We start from the raw sequence: 19863 nt of genomic DNA, 5'->3' as shown, positions 1-19863 counted from the left end.
CTAGACAGAGGAAGGCCAGTGGGGGTTTCATTTCACATCCTCATATTGGTAACACTTCCCTGTGTTGCAAACCCTGGGGCATTCTGGTGTAACAGCTCAACAAACAAGTCTGTAGACATTAAAATATGTTTACTACAGTTAAATTTTGTTTTCTGGTTGTCCAAATTTACCATTGAAATTTCATCATCATCATGATCATCAACAGCAGCAGCAGCATTTATAATCATGATTTATTGTCAGCATCAACACCAACAATGTCTGCATTCTAAGCATGAAGCACAATGTTCATTACTATCAATAGATGCTCAATAATATACGTCCATGTTTATTTTGTGATCATATGTAATGCCCATTTAATATATAACTATAGTGGGCTCAATGTGTGCATTAATTTTTTTGGAACCAAATACCCTTTTTACTTTAGAGTAAATATAAAGAAATCAGCCGCACCTGACATGCGTGTTATTCAACTTTATTTCAGCTGATATTAAAATTGTACCTTTAATAATCCAAAACATTATTTTATTTAAATCTAGTTGTATATAAATGGTTTCCATAGTTACCTTGAGAACGTCTGTTGGATTTGCGATGGAGCTGGAAATGATGCCCGCAACCATGCCGCAGAACACGTTAACCGGTAGTGACTCCTCTGAAATACGTGCGTAAAGTATCGTGCAAGATAAGCCTCTGCAGTCTGGATTTTTTCAAATGAAACAAGGGCTGTTGGTAAAACATGCATGCCCCCCATATGGGCTGTCAGTTGTAGTGGCAGTCATTGTGTGAATACGTTTTTTGGCACTGTGATCTTGACCTTTAACCTAGTGACCTGAAAATCAATTGGGGTCATCTGCCAGTCATGATCAATGTACCTATGAAGTTTCATGATCCTAGGCTAAGCGTTCTTGGGTTATCATCCGGAAACCATTTTTCTAAGTTGAGTCACCGTGACCTTGACCTTTGACCTAGTGACCTGAAAGTCAATAGGGGTCATCTGCGAGTCATAATCAATGTACCTATGAAGTTTCATGATCCTAGGCGTAAGCGTTCTTGAGTTATCATCCGGAAACCATTTTTCTAAGTTGAGTCACTGTGACCTTGACCTTTGACATAGTGACCTGAAATCAAAAGGGGTCATCTGCGAGTCATGATCAATGTACCTATAAGTTTCATAATCCTAGGTATAAGTGTTCTTAAGTTACCATCCAGAAACCATTTTACTATTTCGGGTCACCATGACCTTGACCTTTGACCTAGTGACCTGAAAATCAAGAGGGGTCATCTGCGAGTCATGATCAATGTACCTATGAAGTTTCATGATCCTAGGCATAAGCATTCTTGAGTTACAGTATCATCCGGAAACCATTTTACTATTTCGGGTAACGGTGACCTTGACCTTTGACCTAGTGACCTGAAAATCAATAGGGGTCATCTGCGAGTCATGATCAATGTACCTATGAAGTTTCATGATCCCAGGCATAAGCGTTCTTGAGTTATCATCCGGAAACCATCTGGTGGATGGACGGACATACGGATGGACAGACATGTGCAAAACAATATTTCCCCTCTTCTTCGAAGAGGGGCATTAAAATGGATAAAATTTCAAATTTAAAACTTATTTCTTTAATTTTATATATAACATATTACAAATAATATACTTTGTGTTACATTTCAAGCAAGACTCAACTTTGGGGGAATCTTTATGTCATTCAATACGCATGCAGATGACAGATGATATTCCTTATTGCAAGAATTGCATCAGCTTTATCAACAAACTATATGATTGTGACCCAGTTCATGTATGATAAGTGCAAACTGTTTACAATCAAGCTGGAAAACTAGAGTTTAAACAGAGTGCAATTGATTAAACAGAACATTTCGAATACAACCGTAACAGATATGTGTCAAAATTTGGGTATAATTTAAAAAATACTGTAAACTGTAATCTGTAAATTTATTATTTTTTAGTGACTCTTTATTTTTTGACATATAGGTTTTTGTTGAAAATTAATGACCCTTAAGTTTTTTGGACAACTCGATATTTGTTGTAAAAGGGCAATTGCATTGATTAACACCATAAGAGATAATAGTATTGATCATCTAAACGCTTTATTTACGTTTCCGACTTTACGTATTGTCCGCATTTAAGTACTTATACATGTGCACATACAATAACATGTAATATCTACATGTAGTATATGATTTTCTTTTGTACATGTACATTTAAAACGCATGAATGACCCTTGCAGACAGGTCTTTTCAGTGGCTGCGCTGCATTGTGGTTATCACGGTAGTTCCCGTTAACGATAGCATGCAATCGCTACGATTTCGGATGTTCGCCGAACACCGCGATCAGTATTGTGTCCGTCCCCTGCGAAATGTCACCCATGGGTAAAAGTAAACATCGCGGACAGGCGTTTTTGTTTAATTACATGTACACGGTGCCTGTACTGTCTAAAGGAAATGGACAATCGTTTCACCCATCAACTTTAAGTGAAAATTGCATACAAATAATTTATCCTATACACTATAGTGTGGTTTTTTACTATTATTCGTTTAAACACCTTTATTTTCAAATATTTTTTTATCTAAATTTTTGGACACACCCTTATGAGAAAATTTAACAATTTAAGTCGCATTCTGAGAAAACTGGGCTTAATGCATGTGCCTAAAGTGTCGTCCCAGATTAGCCTGTGCAGTCTGCACAGGCCAATCAGGGAAGACACTTCCGCTTTTAAGACATTTTTCGCTAAAATGAAGTCTCTTCTTAGCAAAAATCCAATTTAGGCGAAAAGTATAGTCACTGATTATCCTGTGGAGCTGCACACGCTAATCTGGTAATCTGGGACGACACTTTACGCACATGCATTATGTCCAGTTTTCTCAGAATGCGACTCATTTGATCATGCTGGTCATGATTCAAAGATTTCTATTCAGCATGTATTTGCACTGACTGTTAAAGTAAACAAATGGTCACATTTGGCATTTTTGTAAAAATTAGGATTATGTAAAATTATGTGAATTATACAGCCTTTAAATTGAGAAGTTAAATGTTTTCAAATACTTTGAGTTTACGCTGGGCAGTTAGACTGGTATTTACATGTCATTTATTAAATATGCTTGATTCAAACTAAAATAAACACTCAAAAAAGTTTTAATTTTCAATAATAATGTTTTTCTTCTAAAATAGACAAAAAAGTTTTAAACACTTTTGGGATTGGGTCTGTTCTACAGCTTATTTTCAAGACAAGGGACAAAATTGTCACAAAACCAGGTTTTCATTGTGAAAAAAAATCTGATAAAGGGAGAAAACTCAAACTGAACTTTTGAAATGAACAAACAAAATTAACCCCCTTTGTAAGTTTGTTTTTTTTTTAAATCTATTTTTAGTCATGGCGACCTTGACATTGGAGATATTGAGGTGATTCTTTCGTGCGACACACCGTCCCATGATGGTGAACAAATGTGCCAAATGATTTTAAAATCTCACAATGAATGACATAGTTATGGCCAGGACAAGCTCATTTATGGCCATTTTTGACCTTTGAACTCAAAGTGTGACCTTGACCTTGGAGATATTGACGTAATTATTTCGCGCGACACACCGTCCAATGATGGTGAACAAATGTGCCAAATGATTTTAAAATCTGACAATGAACGACATAGTTATGGCCCGGACAAGCTTGTTCTGCCCGCCCGCCAGCCAGCCCCCAGCCCGCCCGCATTCGCCAATCTAATAACCAGTTTTTTCCTTCGGAAAACCTGGTTAAAAAGCAAAACCTTCAATTTCATATTTGGTAAACATCTTTAATGCCTATTTGTATGTTTGCCAAAAACTACCTGAGTATACAATTGAAAATGTGCCCATGTTTATGATCATACAACCTTGATCAACATTTCAAATACAGGATATTATGAGTAGTACATACATAAGTTATTTATTATTAACATTCTTTAAAGAATAAGAAAGTCTGTAGGGATTTTTCAAATAACAGTTTTTGTATTATGCACTTATCAGTTGAAATTTAAACCACAAGTTGGATTAACACTGATTTCAAATTGTAGATTTTAAAAATTTAATATTCTGACTATGTAAATTATTATTTTTCGTTGTATATTCAAAATGATCTTATAAGATTGAAAAAAAAAAACATACAAAAATATTTTAGAAAGATAAACTTACATTAGAGTGAAATGTATATAAGTGGACAAACATCATGAGAATTTAATCCGATTCCATTTTTGTTCAAAGTTTTGTAATGTGTCATTACTGAGGGCTATTTCTTTCTCAATCTGGACTTTAAGTTTAAGACTATGGATAAAACAATTAAAATTTGGTACTTGTTTTTTGAACTTCATGTTAAAGATGAACAATTTCATCATTATAAGAATAAAATTCACAATATTATTACAATCTTTTGATTTCAATGAGTAAATTCCGAAACTTACATTTAAGAAAGATAGTTTAACGTTTAGTTGCTGTTGTTCAAGAAAAGATGTTAATTGATTCCAAATAGGCTGGATGTGTTTGCACTCCCAAAACAGGTGTTCTATAGTTTCGATGTTTTCACTGCAGAAGTCACACAGATTTGAGTTAGATAATTTGCATTTAAAGAGATATTTATTTGTAGCTATAATTCTATGGATGTATTTATATTGAAAATTTCTCAGAGTGCTTTCAATAGTTGCTTTATATGGCATGGTAAATATGTGTTTCCAATTAAGTTCATGTACTCCGAAAAGGACTTGCCATTTATTTTGGGTTTTTGGGTTTTCTGTAGGGTTTTTAATTTGTAGTGTGTAAAATATTTTATTTGTTTTGTTTTTTCTTCCAAGTATATTTTCTACGAATGTTGTTTGCTTTCTTCCGACTTTATACAACTCATCTTTTTTCATAACAATTCTTCTATTATTTTTTTCTTTTCTCTTTAAAAAAAATACATATTAGCATATCTTGTATAACATGTCTGAACTTTATTGCTTTGTACAATCACAATGTTGTATATATTCATGTATACATTGTATGTATTATATTGAATAAAAAAAAAAAATATTATTTTTTAGCAGCTCAAATAACATTTCACTTGCAATGGGCTGTTTGGTTTATATTTTGTGTAAAGACTGTTTGTGATTATTCGGGTGTATTATAACATCCTCGACGTCAAGTGCTCGTGCAGGTTGCTTTTTTTTTCCTTTTGAAGCAATGGTTTTGCTCATGATTCAATTACATGTATAAACATTTCTATTTAGCTTTCATCTAGTGCATCCCAGTTAAGCAACACAAAGCGATAAGAAGTTAACCAGTTTGGGTGTTCAATTTGCATTCCTAAATGTAAAAAAGATTTCTGTAATAATCTAGTGTTTTATACAGGAAGGAAAAAGGGCGTGGTGCAAAATTGCAAAAAAGGGCACTTTAGCGCGCAACATCCATAAAAAGGGCACAAATATATCTGTATAGTGACTTAATAACAAGCTTTGTTACACACAAACATTGTATGTATAGTTTTGAGATTTATTGTTGAATAATTAAACCAACAAAATCCAGAATGTATATTTTATTATGTGTTTTATACTTTCATGTAGTAACAAAAAACAAGATTAAACACCATAGGATATATATCATATACAAACTATAGCTTTTCAAAGAAGTCTTAGAATACTGTTAAACGAGTTACCCTCTTAAACAATTATTTATATTTAAAACGTTACACACATTGCACAAACAAGTCCTTTATATGCATCTTAAATGGAGATTCACAAACACTAACACTTTGTTGAATAGTCAGAAAGTTCTGCGTAATGACATTGTTTTCATGACCACGTGTTGTATTGTGTTTATTTTATTTCGCAAAAAGTGTAACTAGGAACGTCGCCGTACTGTCTTTTGTTCATTGTCAATTAATTCAATACACGTTAATTGGTCTCCGATATAAACTTGTTTTGCTTACAAAGCAATTTGCATCAATTTCTAATTTACGTTTCGTCGAAAGTGGAATGCCAAAATCGGAAAGCGTACGTTGCGACATTCTAAACACGAATGATAAGTGGTACAAGTTCAATATTTTTGTAAGATTCATATCTGTGTTTGCCAATTAACATATTTTGACAAGTTACAAACGGGTCATAATGTTCTTAATTGAACCAATGGTGCAGGCCTACTACTGTTACAACAATTAACAACCGTGCGAATCTTCGCTGATAATAGTTGGCTTAGAAGCTTGGTTAAGAGGCAATTAAGATTTTATCAATACGATCGCGCACGGCGGAAAACAGGGCGGCGGCCTTTGAAAAGGGCAGCGTGGCGCTGATTTGCTTTGAAAGGGGCAGCGAGGCGCTTCAAAAAACCGGCGTGGCGCCGCGCTACGCTCAAACGGCCTGGATAAAACACTAAATAATCTATATTTTACTTGCAATAGAAGAACGTCAATGATGTTGATTAGAATGTTAAAATTTCTGGAGATCATGATAATCAATTTATTGGACATCTTTTCCAAAGATTAACTTAAAAAGCAAACATTTTCCTTGCTCAATAATTTGGGCAAATCAGGCCAGTTTTGGCTTATAACTTTGCTTAGCTTGAAAGCCTGTGCTTATTTCACAGACTGTATTTCAAATTCATGTTCATATTTAACTAATAACTTAAAGCTATTCGGCCAGTTTTTATCTTTAGTTTTATGTGTCTAGGTTTTGTAACTAGCCCAAGTGACATTTTGCCATACAAAACATAAACACCCACAAACCCGCGATTGCACAATAATAAAATGGCAGCTGTTTTGAATTCCGATTTGCAAGTTTTCTTTATCACGAAACTTTATGCTCCATTTCTGAATTAGAAAATCAAGTGTTCACTATAAATGACTGAGAATAATTCATGGTAAACATAATTATGGGCTGTGCTCTATGAAAAAGGGGTTTAAGTGCCATCCCAGATTAGCCTGTGCGGTCCTCATAGGCTAATAAATCTAAACTTTATTTTCGCAAAGAAGAGAAACAAAAAAAGCGGAAAATGTTGTCCTTGATCAGCCTGTGTGGACTGCACAGGCTGATCTGAGACGACACATTACGCAAATGCATTAAACCTCTTTTTCACAGAGCACAGCTCATATACATGCACAGTCAAAAGAACCTACCTTTTTCATTATCAGCGAATACACGTTTCATGTATTGGTAGACTCCAATCTTCACGGTCCCATAACTGGCCTGCCGCAAAAGTGCTGGTGCAATTCTGGAACATACAGGCATCATGTGAGACACAGACTTTGATACAGACTTGACCACTCAGATACACATATGTAGTTCAGTGTGTTTTTTATCATTCAAATTCAGGCCGGAAAATGGCCCCATTCACAAAGGAGTATATTTTTTTCAAATGGGTCCTAAACATTCCATGTTAAAGGTTTACCCCCAAAACTATTTTTTAATCTCAACATTAAGCTCATCTCACATAAAGCTCTTTAAGCTGAATCTTAGCTAGTATAATATTGAATACACTTTTATTACCAGTTTTGAAGCATTTTTTCAAAATCAAAACAATAAGAACACGTGTTTCCCAATTCGAATCAAACGCCATAATTTTTCCCAATCCAATGGGACCCTGCCCCATTCCCAAAATGGTGAAAAAAACACACTGTAGTCCCTTAAAAAAACCTCTTTAAACAGATACATGTTTTAAAGCTTCATATCCAACCCTTAGATACTGCAGAGCAACAAACATATGCATGGTTGCATATACCGGTAGCCATTTTCACTTCAATTTAGAGGGGAAAGAAGTGAGAGGTAATTATAATCTACTAAAAATAGTAAAGACTATACATGTATTATTACAGTAAATAATAAACCACTGTAAAATCATTAACATTCTTCGTCATACAATTTCCTGTTGTTGTTTTTTTCCCAAAAAATTTTTTTTGTGGACACGTACATTGATAGATGGTCATTTTCCGGTATGTTTGTGTTAAATATGAGGATCGGTAAACCCACAAAATAACAAGATGCGTTTGTGAAACACAATGTCCCCCTATATGATGTTTGACCTTGAAGGATGACCTTGACCTTGACCCTTCACCACTCAAAATGTGCAGCTCCATGAGATACACATGCATTTCAAATATAAAATTGCTAGCTTCAATATTGCAGAAGTGACATTACATGAGCAATTTTGACCCATATATTTGACCTTGACCTTTCACCACTCAAAATGTGCAGCTCCATGAGATACACATGCAAGCCAAATATCAAGTTGCTATCTTCAATATTGCAAAAGTATTCATAAAATAAGCGATTTGGGCCACATATATTTGACCTCTGACCTTGAAGGATGACCTTGATCTTTCACCACTCAAATTGTGCAGCTCCATGAGATACACATGCATGCCAAATACCAAGTTGTTATCTTCAATATTTCAAAAGTATTCATAAAATAAGTGATTTGGGCCACATATATTTGACCTTTGACCTTGAAGGATGACCTTGACCTTTCACCACTCAAAATGTGCGACTCCATGAGATACACATGCATGCCAAATATCAAGTTGCTATCTTCAATATTGCAAAAGTATTCATAAAATGAGCGATTTTGGCCACATATATTTGACCTCTGACCTTGAAGGATGACCTTGACCTTTTACCACTCAAAATGTGCAGCTCCATGAAATACACATGCATGCCAAATATCAAGTTGCTATATTCAATATTGCAAAAGTTATGACCAATGTTAAACTTTTCAGAGGGACGGACAGACTGACTGACGGACAGACAGACGGACGGACAGTTCAAAAAGAATATGCCACCCTTCAGGGGCATAAAAATATTACACATGTTGGATCAAGATTGCATACCCTGAGTATAAAGCCGGTAGTCCTTCCTCGCGAAATATTCGCAACAAGGCATGTATCATGCCATTGTATTTGAGTTGCGTGAGTCGGGCATCTATTTTCTGCCCCTGTATCTGAAGCCTTGTCTTTGTTGTGTCAATCGGAAAGGTTCCTGAAAAACAGTTGTCATTTATAAATAGGGGTAAGCGCGGGTAGTATTTTAGGTGCACTGAGGGTAGAAAAGTTCATTTAGTAGCTTGTAATTTCAAATCAATTTATGGTGGGTCATTGAAATGTCATGTTATACTGAACTGGTAATTCTACCATGACTATCATACAACATTTAGCCAAATTATAATAATATTAACTCAACAATTTCATGTACATGTATTGTCCAATACTGTGTTATAAATTAACAATTGTATTTAATTAGTACATTTTTTTTTTTTTTTTTTTATTCAATATAATACATACAATGTATACATGAATATATACAACATAGTGATTGTACAAAGCAATAAAGTTCAGACATGTTATACAAGATATGCTAATATGTATTTTTTTTAAAGAGAAAAGAAAAAAATAATAGAAGAATTGTTATGATAAATGATGAGTTGTATAAAGTCGGAAGAAAGCATACTGGATTTGTGTGTTTCGTTGTATATTCAAAAAGATCTTATAAGATTGAAAAAAAAAAAAAAAAAAAACATACAAAAATATTTTAGAAAGATAAACTTACATTAGTGTGAAAAGTATATAAGTGGACAAACATCATGAGAATTTAATCCGATTCCATTTTTGTTCAAAGTTTTGTAATGTGTCATTACTGAGGGCTATTTCTTTCTCAATCTGGACTTTAAGTTTGAGACTATAGATAAAACAATTAAAATTTGGTACTTGTTTTTTGAACTTCATGTTAAAGATGAACAATTTCATCATTATAAGAATAAAATTCACAATATTATTACAATCTTTTGATTTCAATGAGTAAATTCCGAAACTTACATTTAAGAAAGATAGTTTAACGTTTAGTTGCTGTTGTTCAAGAAAAGATGTTAATTGATTCCAAATAGGCTGGATGTGTTTGCACTCCCAAAACAGGTGTTCTATAGTTTCGATGTTTTCACTGCAGAAGTCACACAGATTTGAATTAGTTAATTTGCATTTAAAGAGATATTTATTTGTAGCTATAATTCTATGAATGTATTTATATTGAAAATTTCTCAGAGTGCTTTCAATAGTTGCTTTATATGGCATGGTAAATATGTGTTTCCAATTAAGTTCATGTACTCCGAAAAGGACTTGCCATTTATTTTGGGTTTTTGAGTTTTCTGTAGGGTTTTTAATTTGTAGTGTGTAAAATATTTTATTTGTTTTGTTTTTTCTTCCAAGTATATTTTCTACGAATGTTGTTTGAGTACATGGTGTATTATATGTATTGATTTTAGATTTAATATGTATGGGTATGCTTTTGATTAATGTGTAGTACTTCAAAAAATTATTTGAAGGTATTCCGTATATGTAGCATATATCATTAAAAGAGTAGAAATCCTTAATTCTGTAGTCATATAATTGGTCGACATATTTAATGCTTCGTTCAAACCAATCTTTATAGAAAAACGTCTTATTGTTTGAAGTTATGTCTTTATTGTTCCATAGAATAGTTTTGCTGCTTGTTTGGGTTTCTAGGTTATGAGTGACATCACTCCATGCTGATAGAACATCAGACAGAAAAATGTTTTCGTTTGCAATTTCATGTAAGATAGTATTGCTGATGTTACATTCAAAGAGTAAGGAGTCACCATATTTTTTTAGAATTTTCTGATGGAATAATTTCCATTTACTTGTATTGGCATTATCTAGGTATCTTTTAACCCAGCTGCATTTGATTGCATTCAAGAATGAGTCAATGTTCGTTAATTGGATACCTCCATTTTCTACAGATTGAATTAACTGAGTTCGTTTTATTTTATCAGGCTTACCGTCCCATATGAAATTAAATATTGCTGATTTTATATCGTTAATAATATCATTTGGTGGATTTGGGAGGACTGTTAATACATAAATTAATTTAGGAAGTGCAAACGTTTTCAATACTGTGTTTTTTCCGATAAGTGTAAGTTTACGGTGATGCCATGATTTTAAGCAGTTTTTAAAATTCTGTAATTTAGGTAGTATGTTTTTAAGAACTGTATCTTTTTCATTATTTGTGAAAGTAATTCCTAACGTTGTGGCTTCATCGGATGTCCAATTAAATTTCATTTCTTTTTTATATTGGACATTATTTTGTTTTAATTTACCTACTCGTAGCACAGTACATTTACTTTTGTTTAGTTTCAGACCCGATGTCATTCCGTAAAGGGTTAGCGATTCTATTAGGTTATGGAAAGAATCGTAAGTGTCGTTTAAAAAATAAGTTGCATCGTCAGCAAATAGGGACTGTTTGATTTCTTCGTCAGGTTCTAGTGATATGCCTTTTATGTGTTTATTTGATTGGATGTGATGTGATAGATACTCGATGCAGATAATAAATAGCGATGATGAGAGTGGACATCCTTGTCGAACCCCTCGTTCGATGTTAAAACTGTTTGAAAAGAAGCCATTGTTAATGATTAAACTGTTAATATCGGTATAAAATAGTTTGACCCATTGAATGAGACTTTCACCAAAGTTCATATTTTCTAAGCAAGAGAACATAAATGAATGATCAAGCGAATCGAATGCCTTTTCGAGGTCTGCAAAGAAAATTAGACCAGGATTATTTGAATTGTTGAAATAGTTTATGCATTCTTGGATAAGACGAACGTTTTCACCAATGTAACGTCCTTTTATGAAACCAGATTGAGATCTTGAAATGATTGCTGGTAATATTTTTTTTATTCTGTTTGCTATACTTTTAGTTGCAATTTTATAATCATTGTTTAGTAAACTAATCGGGCGCCAGTTTGATAAGGATTCTAAGTTTTTTCCAGGTTTTGGAATAAGTGATATAATACCTTGTTTTTGTAGCGTAGTTAAGTTTTCGTTGTTAAATGAATAGTTTAGTGAATTAATTAGATGTGTTTTTATATCATTCCAGAATATTTTATAAAATTCGATTGTGATGCCATCAGATCCTGGGCTTTTGTTATTTTGCATATCTTTTAGGGCTAATCCACATTCATATTCATTAAGCAATCCGTCGCACAGTTGTTTTTCCTCTTCGTTTAAAGCGTGATGTGTATTTTTAAAAAGGGTGTTATTTTCAACATTTTTTCGTTTATAGAGGGTTTCGAAAAATAAACGTTGTTCTTCTAGTATTTGAGTCATGTTTGTTATATCTTTGCCATTGACTACTAATTTGTGTACAGTTTTTTGTTCACTTCTACGTTTTTCAATGTTTGCGAAGTATTTTGTATTTTTTTCATTGTGTTCAACATGCTGTGCACGCGCTCTTAGTATTATTCCATTGAGACGTGTATGATAGATTCCATCTAATATTTGTTTTTTTAATGTTATTTCATTTTCAATGTCGGTGGTATCATTTGTGTTTGTTTGATGCAATTGTTTTTCAAGTGTTTCAATGGTTTTGATGGTTTCAGTTTCAAGTTTGTGTGTTTCTTTTTGTTTAAATGATGTGTATCTAATTGTTGTGTTACGTATATTTCCTTTAATTACTTCCCATAAGGTGTTTGGGTTTGCATCTTTATTATTTTGAACTGTATTTAATATTTCCTGTTTTATTTGTGTTTGATATTGTGTATCCAATAAGATGCTGTTGTTAATTTTAAAGTATCCTGGGCCTCTTTCAGGTTGTATATTATGCAGTTTAAGTTCAACTAGAGAGTGATCAAGTCATAAATCCTGGTTTTATGTTACATGTGTCAATAATGTTGCAAAGAGATTCAGATATTAAAAAATAGTCAAGTCTACAAAATATTGTTGGTTTTGTGTTTGAGTGCCAGGTGAATTTGCTTTCGTTTGGGTATACTGTACGCCAGATATCTATCATATTGTAGTTTTCAATTATGTTATTTAAAATATTTCTATTTTTAGAATGAGTATAAAGGTTTCCATTCTTTTTATCTAATAATGGGTTCAGGACAGTATTGAAATCACCACCGATTATAATATTTTTATCTTGGTTATTAATTATAAAAGATTGTAATGTTTCGTAAAATGTGGAATCATCTATGTTAGGACCGTAAACGTTAATTAATGTTAGTTGTGTTTCATGTATTTTGATATCTATACTTGCTAGTCTGCCAATTATTATTTCGTTAAAATTATCAACTGTGATCCCTATGTTACTTTTTATCAGAAAGGCAATGCCTTGTTTATTTGTATATTGTCCACTGAGGTAGATGTCCCCGTCCCATTCATCTTTTAAGGTTTGTGTTAAAGTATGTGTCAAGTGACTTTCTTGTAGTAGGCATATATTATATTTTTTTTCGTCTAACCATTTGAAGATTTTAATGCGTTTGTCTTTATTGATTAGCCCTTTTACATTCAGAGTGCATAATTTAATCATTTAAAGAAAGGGAGGGTGTGTAAATATTATTGTGTGGATTTGTCCAGTAAGTTTCTATTTTAAAACATGTCCAGTAGGTACAAAAACATAGTATCGGTATTCGATCATAATATAGAATATGGTAAATTTTCAGTGGCATATAAATTATTGTCCAATACTGTGTTATAAATTAACAATTGTATTTAATTAGTACATATCTAAAATTGTAGTGTTTCATAAAAGGAGTCACAAACCTTTAAAGCCTCAATAGCTTAGCTGTGCGGTAAACTAATACTTATTGTATAGATAATTATAGCCTTGTTCTGCGATAATGGAGCTTAATACACAGGCTAATCCGGGACAACACTTTACACTCATGCATTAACTCTTTCCCTCTCAGAAGAAAAGTGAAAATGGCTATATGCAAACAGCAAAAAAACAGAACAGCCTGTGAGTACCTTGCAGTCTGTTCAGGTTTTATGCCGTTCGCTGCTCATCAGTATCTAAGGTTTTGTGATGAAGCCTTTAAAACTTGAATCTAGTATGAAAGGTCTTTAATTGAATTTAACCTTTACTTATTGTTTTAATATTGTTAAAATTTCAGACGGACTCTGATTTCGAAATTCAAGTGCCCCGGTGAGGGACCGTTAAATGGCCTGTGGAAAGCACTGCAAGTACGTCGAAATACGTAACTAAGTGATAAAGGTTTAAACCCTGTTTCCCAGAGTGATCGAGGCTTAATTATCATTAAAATTTGACAAATGTAGAGGATTCCTTACCAGTTTCAGCGACAACTGAGGCCATTCCACCAAACACGAATGGTTCCCAGGACAGATGTTTACGCCCCATCACGAAGAGTAACACTGCCTAACAGGGGCAGTCCTTGGATATGTTGAAATTACTGAAAAGACAACAGTGGTTTATTTTCACCATTTTGGGAATGCGGCCTGATCCCTTTGGATTGGGAAAAAAGCATGGTGTTTTGACTAAAAATTGGGTAATTAGTGCTGTTGTTGTTTAAAAAAATGTTTCAAAATTGATAACAAAAGTTAATATTACACTTACTAAGGTTCAACTTATGATGTAATAACTGGTAATTTTTTGGTCCCCTTTAGGATAAAATATATACTTTTTTTAATTGGGCATTGGGCCAAATACGCAGGCCCTGAATTTGAAAGAATTGTGTTTTACAAGATGAAGAGACTTGATAGTTTGATTTCTATGACACCAACATACATGATGACTAAACAAGAGATGTGTTCGTCAGAAACACAATGCCCCTACTGCTCCGCTTAGAAATAATTTTAAATTTTTATTTTATTTTTTTGACCTTTGACCTTGAAGGATGACCTTGACCTTGAACTTCCACCACTCAAAATGTGCAGCTTCATGAGATACAAGTGCATGCCAAATATCAAGTTGCTATCTTCAATATTGCAAAAGTTATGGCCAACGTTGAAGCTTTTTTTTTCGGACGGACGGACAGACTGACAAACTGACTGACTGACAGTTCAACTGCTATATGCCACCCTACCAGGGCATACAAAAATAATCACTTTCAGACTTGCCATTAGTTACGCATGAGTTTTATTGAAATGCACTCAGCACACATCATCTATAAATGTTAATTTATTATATATTTTAATTGATCTGCTCATGCCAGCAGTGCACTGTTATTGCTGCATTGATCATAGAGCCAGCAATGCACTGTTATTGCTGCATTGATCATAGAGCCAGCAGTGCACTGTTATTGCTGCATTGATCATAGAGCCAGCAGTGCACTGTTATTGCTGCATTGATCATAGAGGAACAGCAGTGCACTGTTATTGCTGCATTGATCATAGAGGAACAGCAGTGCACTGTTATTGCTGCATTGATCATAGAGGAACAGCAGTGCACTGTTATTGCTGCATTGATCATAGAGGAACAGCAGTGCACTGTTATTGCTGCATTGATCATAGAGCCAGCAATGCACTGTTATTGCTGCATTGATCATAGAGCCAGCAGTGCACTGTTATTGCTGCATTGATCATAGAGGAGCAGTGCACTGTTATTGCTGCATTGATGATCATAGAGGAACAGCAGTGCACTGTTATTGCTGCATTGATCATAGAGCCAGCAGTGCACTGTTATTGCTGCATTGATCATAGAGCCAGCAGTGCACTGTTATTGCTGCATTGATCATAGAGCCAGCAATGCACTGTTATTGCTGCATTGATCATAGAGCCAGCAGTGCACTGTTATTGCTGCATTGATCATAGAGCCAGCAGTGCACTGTTATTGCTGCATTGATCATAGAGGAACAGCAGTGCACTGTTATTGCTGCATTGATCATAGAGGAACAGCAGTGCACTGTTATTGCTGCATTGATCATAGAGCCAGCAGTGCACTGTTATTGCTGCATTGATCATAGAGGAGCAGTGCACTGTTATTGCTGCATTGATCATAGAGGAAAACGTGCAGAGCAGTTCAACTTGCGATCACCGCTGCAAATGCTATTCTGCCTTAGCCAATTATTCATTTTATATCAATTATAATGCATGATCGTAATCAAACCATGCTTCCATTCTTCTAAGCCTATTTTGACAATCTTGATAATGCTTTATCACTAGTACAAATGTCTTATGATATTAATCTTAGATGATACAATTTTGAGCAATATGCATGTTCAATAAGAAACAATAGTTTCCTTTGCCCTTACCTTGCATAATAGTAATACACTGGTACAATGGGGTCTGGTAAGTAAATATGTGTATGAGCTGCTGAGACTGAGACTCTGCAGGTTAGTATTACTGTTGTTATTTATATTACTGTTACTGTTTGGTTGGAATACAGCCAGATCATGCCTGCTTGCTTAAGCTTATTGCTCCAATGACAACTATCAGTTCATCATAAGTGTTCATACACTCTGTTATACTTGTTTATACATATAAAGCATACAGCATAAGCTTGGTTATACTTGTTAATACGTATAATAAAATGGAGCAAACAAACCTATAGCCTACCAGAAGCCAGGGCCCTTGCTACACTTTGGGGTATTGGGGCTGGGACCCTTAAAGGAAGGAATTTCGCATCGTTTTGGGCAAAAAGGGGAATTTAGACGATCTTCTCACCGACCATTCAACACTTAAAATTGCTATATTTTAATTTTATTTACATAAATATACATTTAATCAAAGGTTAATAGAATGATACCAGCTGGCAACAGAGGCATAAAAATAAAAAAATAAACAAGGTCTGTTTGTAAAACATGCATGCCCCCATATGGGCTGTCAGTTGTAGTGGCAGCCATTGTGTGAATACGTTTTTTGGCACTGTGACCTTGACCTTTGACCTAGTGACCTGAAAATCAATAGGGGTCATCTGCGAGTCATGATCAATGTCTCTATGAAGTTTCATGATCCTAAGCATAAGCGTTCTTGAGTTATCATACGGAAACTATTTTACTATTTCGGGTCACCGTGACCTTGAACTTTGGCCTAGTGACCTGAAAATCAATAGGGGTCATCTGCAAGTCATGATCAATGTACCTATCAAGTTTCATGATCCTAGGCATAAGCGTTCTTGAGTTATCATCCGGAAACCATTTTACTATTTCAGGTCACCGTGACCTTGGCCTTTGACCTAGTGACCTCAAAATCAATAGGAGTCATCTGCAAGTCATGATCAATGTACCTATGAAGTTTCATGATCCTAGGCCTAAGCGTTCTTGAGTTATCATCCGGAAACCATCTGGTGGATGGACATACGGACCGACATGAGCAAAACAATATACCCCCTCTTCTTCAAGGGAGGCATAAAAAGGGAGCACTTTTAAGCTGAAATAGGGGGAAAAAGTATACTATTTTTATACTATGGGGCCGAATTTCAGCTGCAAAAACGGCCAAACGAGGACCCTGGAAGCTTAAATAACTCGAGATTTGTCACAAACGCATACCCTTACATGCTGCATTGAAACAGAATATTTTGCATGCTGTCTTCACAAAACAAGAGAAGCTAATTTATGGCGATTTTTAAGAATTATTATACCATTATCATTTATGGCCATTTTGACCTTTGAACTCATGAATTCTTTCCAATGACACTCCGTCCAATGACTGTGAACAAAACTGATGTACAGAGTCATTTTAAAATCTCACCATGAAGGACATAGTTATGGCCCGGACAAGATCATTTATGGCCATTTTTGACCTATGAACTCAAAGTGTGACCATGTACTTGGAGATATCGACATAATTCTTTCGCGTGACACACCGTCAAATCATAGTGAACAAATGTGCCAGTAATTTATAAATCTCACAATGAAAGACATAGATGGTCAGGACAAGCTCATTTATGGCCATTTTTTACCTTTGAACTCAAAGTGTTACATGTACCTTGATATTGGATATATCGACGTAATTCTTTCACTCAACACACCGTCCAATGATGGTGAACAAATGTGCCAAATGATTTTAATGTCTCACAATAAATAAAAAAGTTATGGCCCGGACAAGCATTCGAACTTTGAAATCCAAGTGTGACCTTGACCTTAGAGATATCGACATACTTTTTTCACGCGACACACAGTCCCATGATGGTGAACAAATGTACCAAGTCATTTTAAAATCTAACGATAAATGGCATAGTTATGGTCCGGACAAAGTGTAATCAGATCCGCTCTCGTACATTGTATACCTCGATTTGGAAAATGTCTGCATTATTTGTGTGCCCGATATTCTCTGTGTTGTTCAGGCCCTCATTATATGTGCAATAAAATTCAAGGGTTTTGTGATTCGGCAGAATGAAAAACAAATACACGCATGTCCCACAATTTGAAATATTACGTGAAAAAGATTCCTAAGCAAAAACCTGGCAAAACGAAAACTGATGATTTTCTTTTAAGCAGGTGTCATTAAATAAACAAACATCTTCAACAAGAACAAGTCCTCCCATCAAAACTCCTTCCATTGTTAATGATAGTACCGGTAATTTAATTTAATTTATTTTTTAGTTTAAACCTATTTATTTTAGCTCGATTGCATAGAAAGTAATTCCTACTTATTTGAAATGCTCTCGAGTCCGTTTCCTGGGCCTAGAACCAGTACTTGGTGTCTATATGGGAGATCGAAAAAACACTCCCACAGCAGGGATCGAACCCGTGACCTCCCGGTCGCTAAGCGGACACCATATCCATTACACCACAGCGACCTTTAATTTATTTTTTCAATATACAAAGGGCCATAACTCCGTTATTAACTGATGGTGTACAATGCCATTTGGCGTGCATCATCCTCTTATTTATATATATATACTCATACCAAGTTTCAATGAAATCCGCCAAAGCACTTTCAAGATATGGCTCCGGACACAAAAGTGCTGGACGGACGGAAAGACGGACGGACGGATGGATGAACAACGCCAAAACAATATCCATCTGCCTATGGCGGGGGATGATAAGTTTGTGACTGAAGACTTTGTGTGAGCTTATTATGTGGAAAACTGTTGATCATGATGGTGTTTGTGGTGTTTGTGATTTCCAGCTGTTTATTTTTTTATGAAAGATAATGAAATTTGGTGTAGTCTTGTGCTCGCATGCACAGGGAGCAGGGATTTAACACAAGTCGGAGTTCAAGTCTCCTTGGTGAAAGGTGTGTGTTACATCCAATCCACTATCCTAACAGCAATTTAGGAAAAATCCCATCTATCTGATATTTCAGTATTTGCTCCTTTAAATTCCACTGTTATCTTATCTTCAGTTTTCTTAAGTAATCTAATTAATTGAATCGTTAGATCATTAATGAAAAAATAGGTCATGTACAAATACATAAGAAACAGCTAATGCTAACCTGGTTTCATTCATTTCCAATCAAGACGTTACAAAATACAAATCCGGTAATTGTGCGGGATTTAGTTTATACATATCACATGTTTTCGCGAAAACACAAGAAACAATACGGAAATTAAATATTTTCAGCACATAGTTCCGACATAACATTACATGACATTAACGATTTTAACCTTTATGAACGTTAGAGAACATAAAACAGTATACGTACATTCAATGTAGTGGTTAAACCACGAAAAATGTGTTAATCCTTCCACGTAAACGAAAGTCGCTACGTGATAAAAGCCAAAGATGTTAAGGATTCATTGAGAGACGACACCTAGCGGTGACCTATGCGGCCAAGTGCATCGTCTATAGACTGTATCTTGTTTGTATTCTACCAGATATAGTCGGATTCATTTGAAGCCTTTAAATCTAAAGCCATGTTTTGTTTAAAAGGCTTTAAAATGCGAGATCATGTCTTACATATTTAGTATACACTTGATATCTTTCACCAAGCTTAGATTACCAGGGACCTATACAAACAATATGTTTGTAACCCTTATTCTCATAGTATTTGCCCTCCTCATAGTATCGTGAATTTAACGAAAACCCCTCAAGAAGTGCTGCAAAATTAATGTTTATTATTTAGTTTTTAGAAGTTGCAATTTATTTGATGGCTATCGATGACTAACGACGATCATTCTCGTGATTTCCGGTGTTAATTGGAAAGTATATCATGTTTATTCCAGGGTGAT

General features: G+C 34.7%; 1 protein-coding gene across 1 annotated transcript in view; it reads right to left on the bottom strand.

Annotated features, from left to right (window-relative positions):
• LOC127833610 (kidney mitochondrial carrier protein 1-like) overlaps window positions 1-19585 on the bottom strand; it is a 30186-nt gene extending 10601 nt beyond the window's left edge. Inside the window, exons 1-5 of the mRNA XM_052358971.1 lie at window positions 19338-19585; window positions 14079-14200; window positions 8835-8982; window positions 7128-7222; window positions 564-649 (exon numbers count right to left, since the gene is read on the bottom strand). Coding sequence (XP_052214931.1) covers window positions 564-649; window positions 7128-7222; window positions 8835-8982; window positions 14079-14148 — 399 coding nt within the window. The 5' untranslated portion in view covers window positions 14149-14200; window positions 19338-19585. The remainder of the gene's footprint in view (window positions 1-563; window positions 650-7127; window positions 7223-8834; window positions 8983-14078; window positions 14201-19337) is intronic.
• Between the last annotated feature and the right edge of the window lie 278 nt (window positions 19586-19863).

The sequence above is a fragment of the Dreissena polymorpha genome, chromosome 6, assembly GCF_020536995.1.
Source record: "Dreissena polymorpha isolate Duluth1 chromosome 6, UMN_Dpol_1.0, whole genome shotgun sequence".
In the NCBI taxonomy this organism is placed as follows: domain Eukaryota; kingdom Metazoa; phylum Mollusca; class Bivalvia; order Myida; family Dreissenidae; genus Dreissena; species Dreissena polymorpha.
Note: the sequence above shows the minus strand (reverse complement) of the source record. Positions and strands in the feature narration are given on the sequence as shown.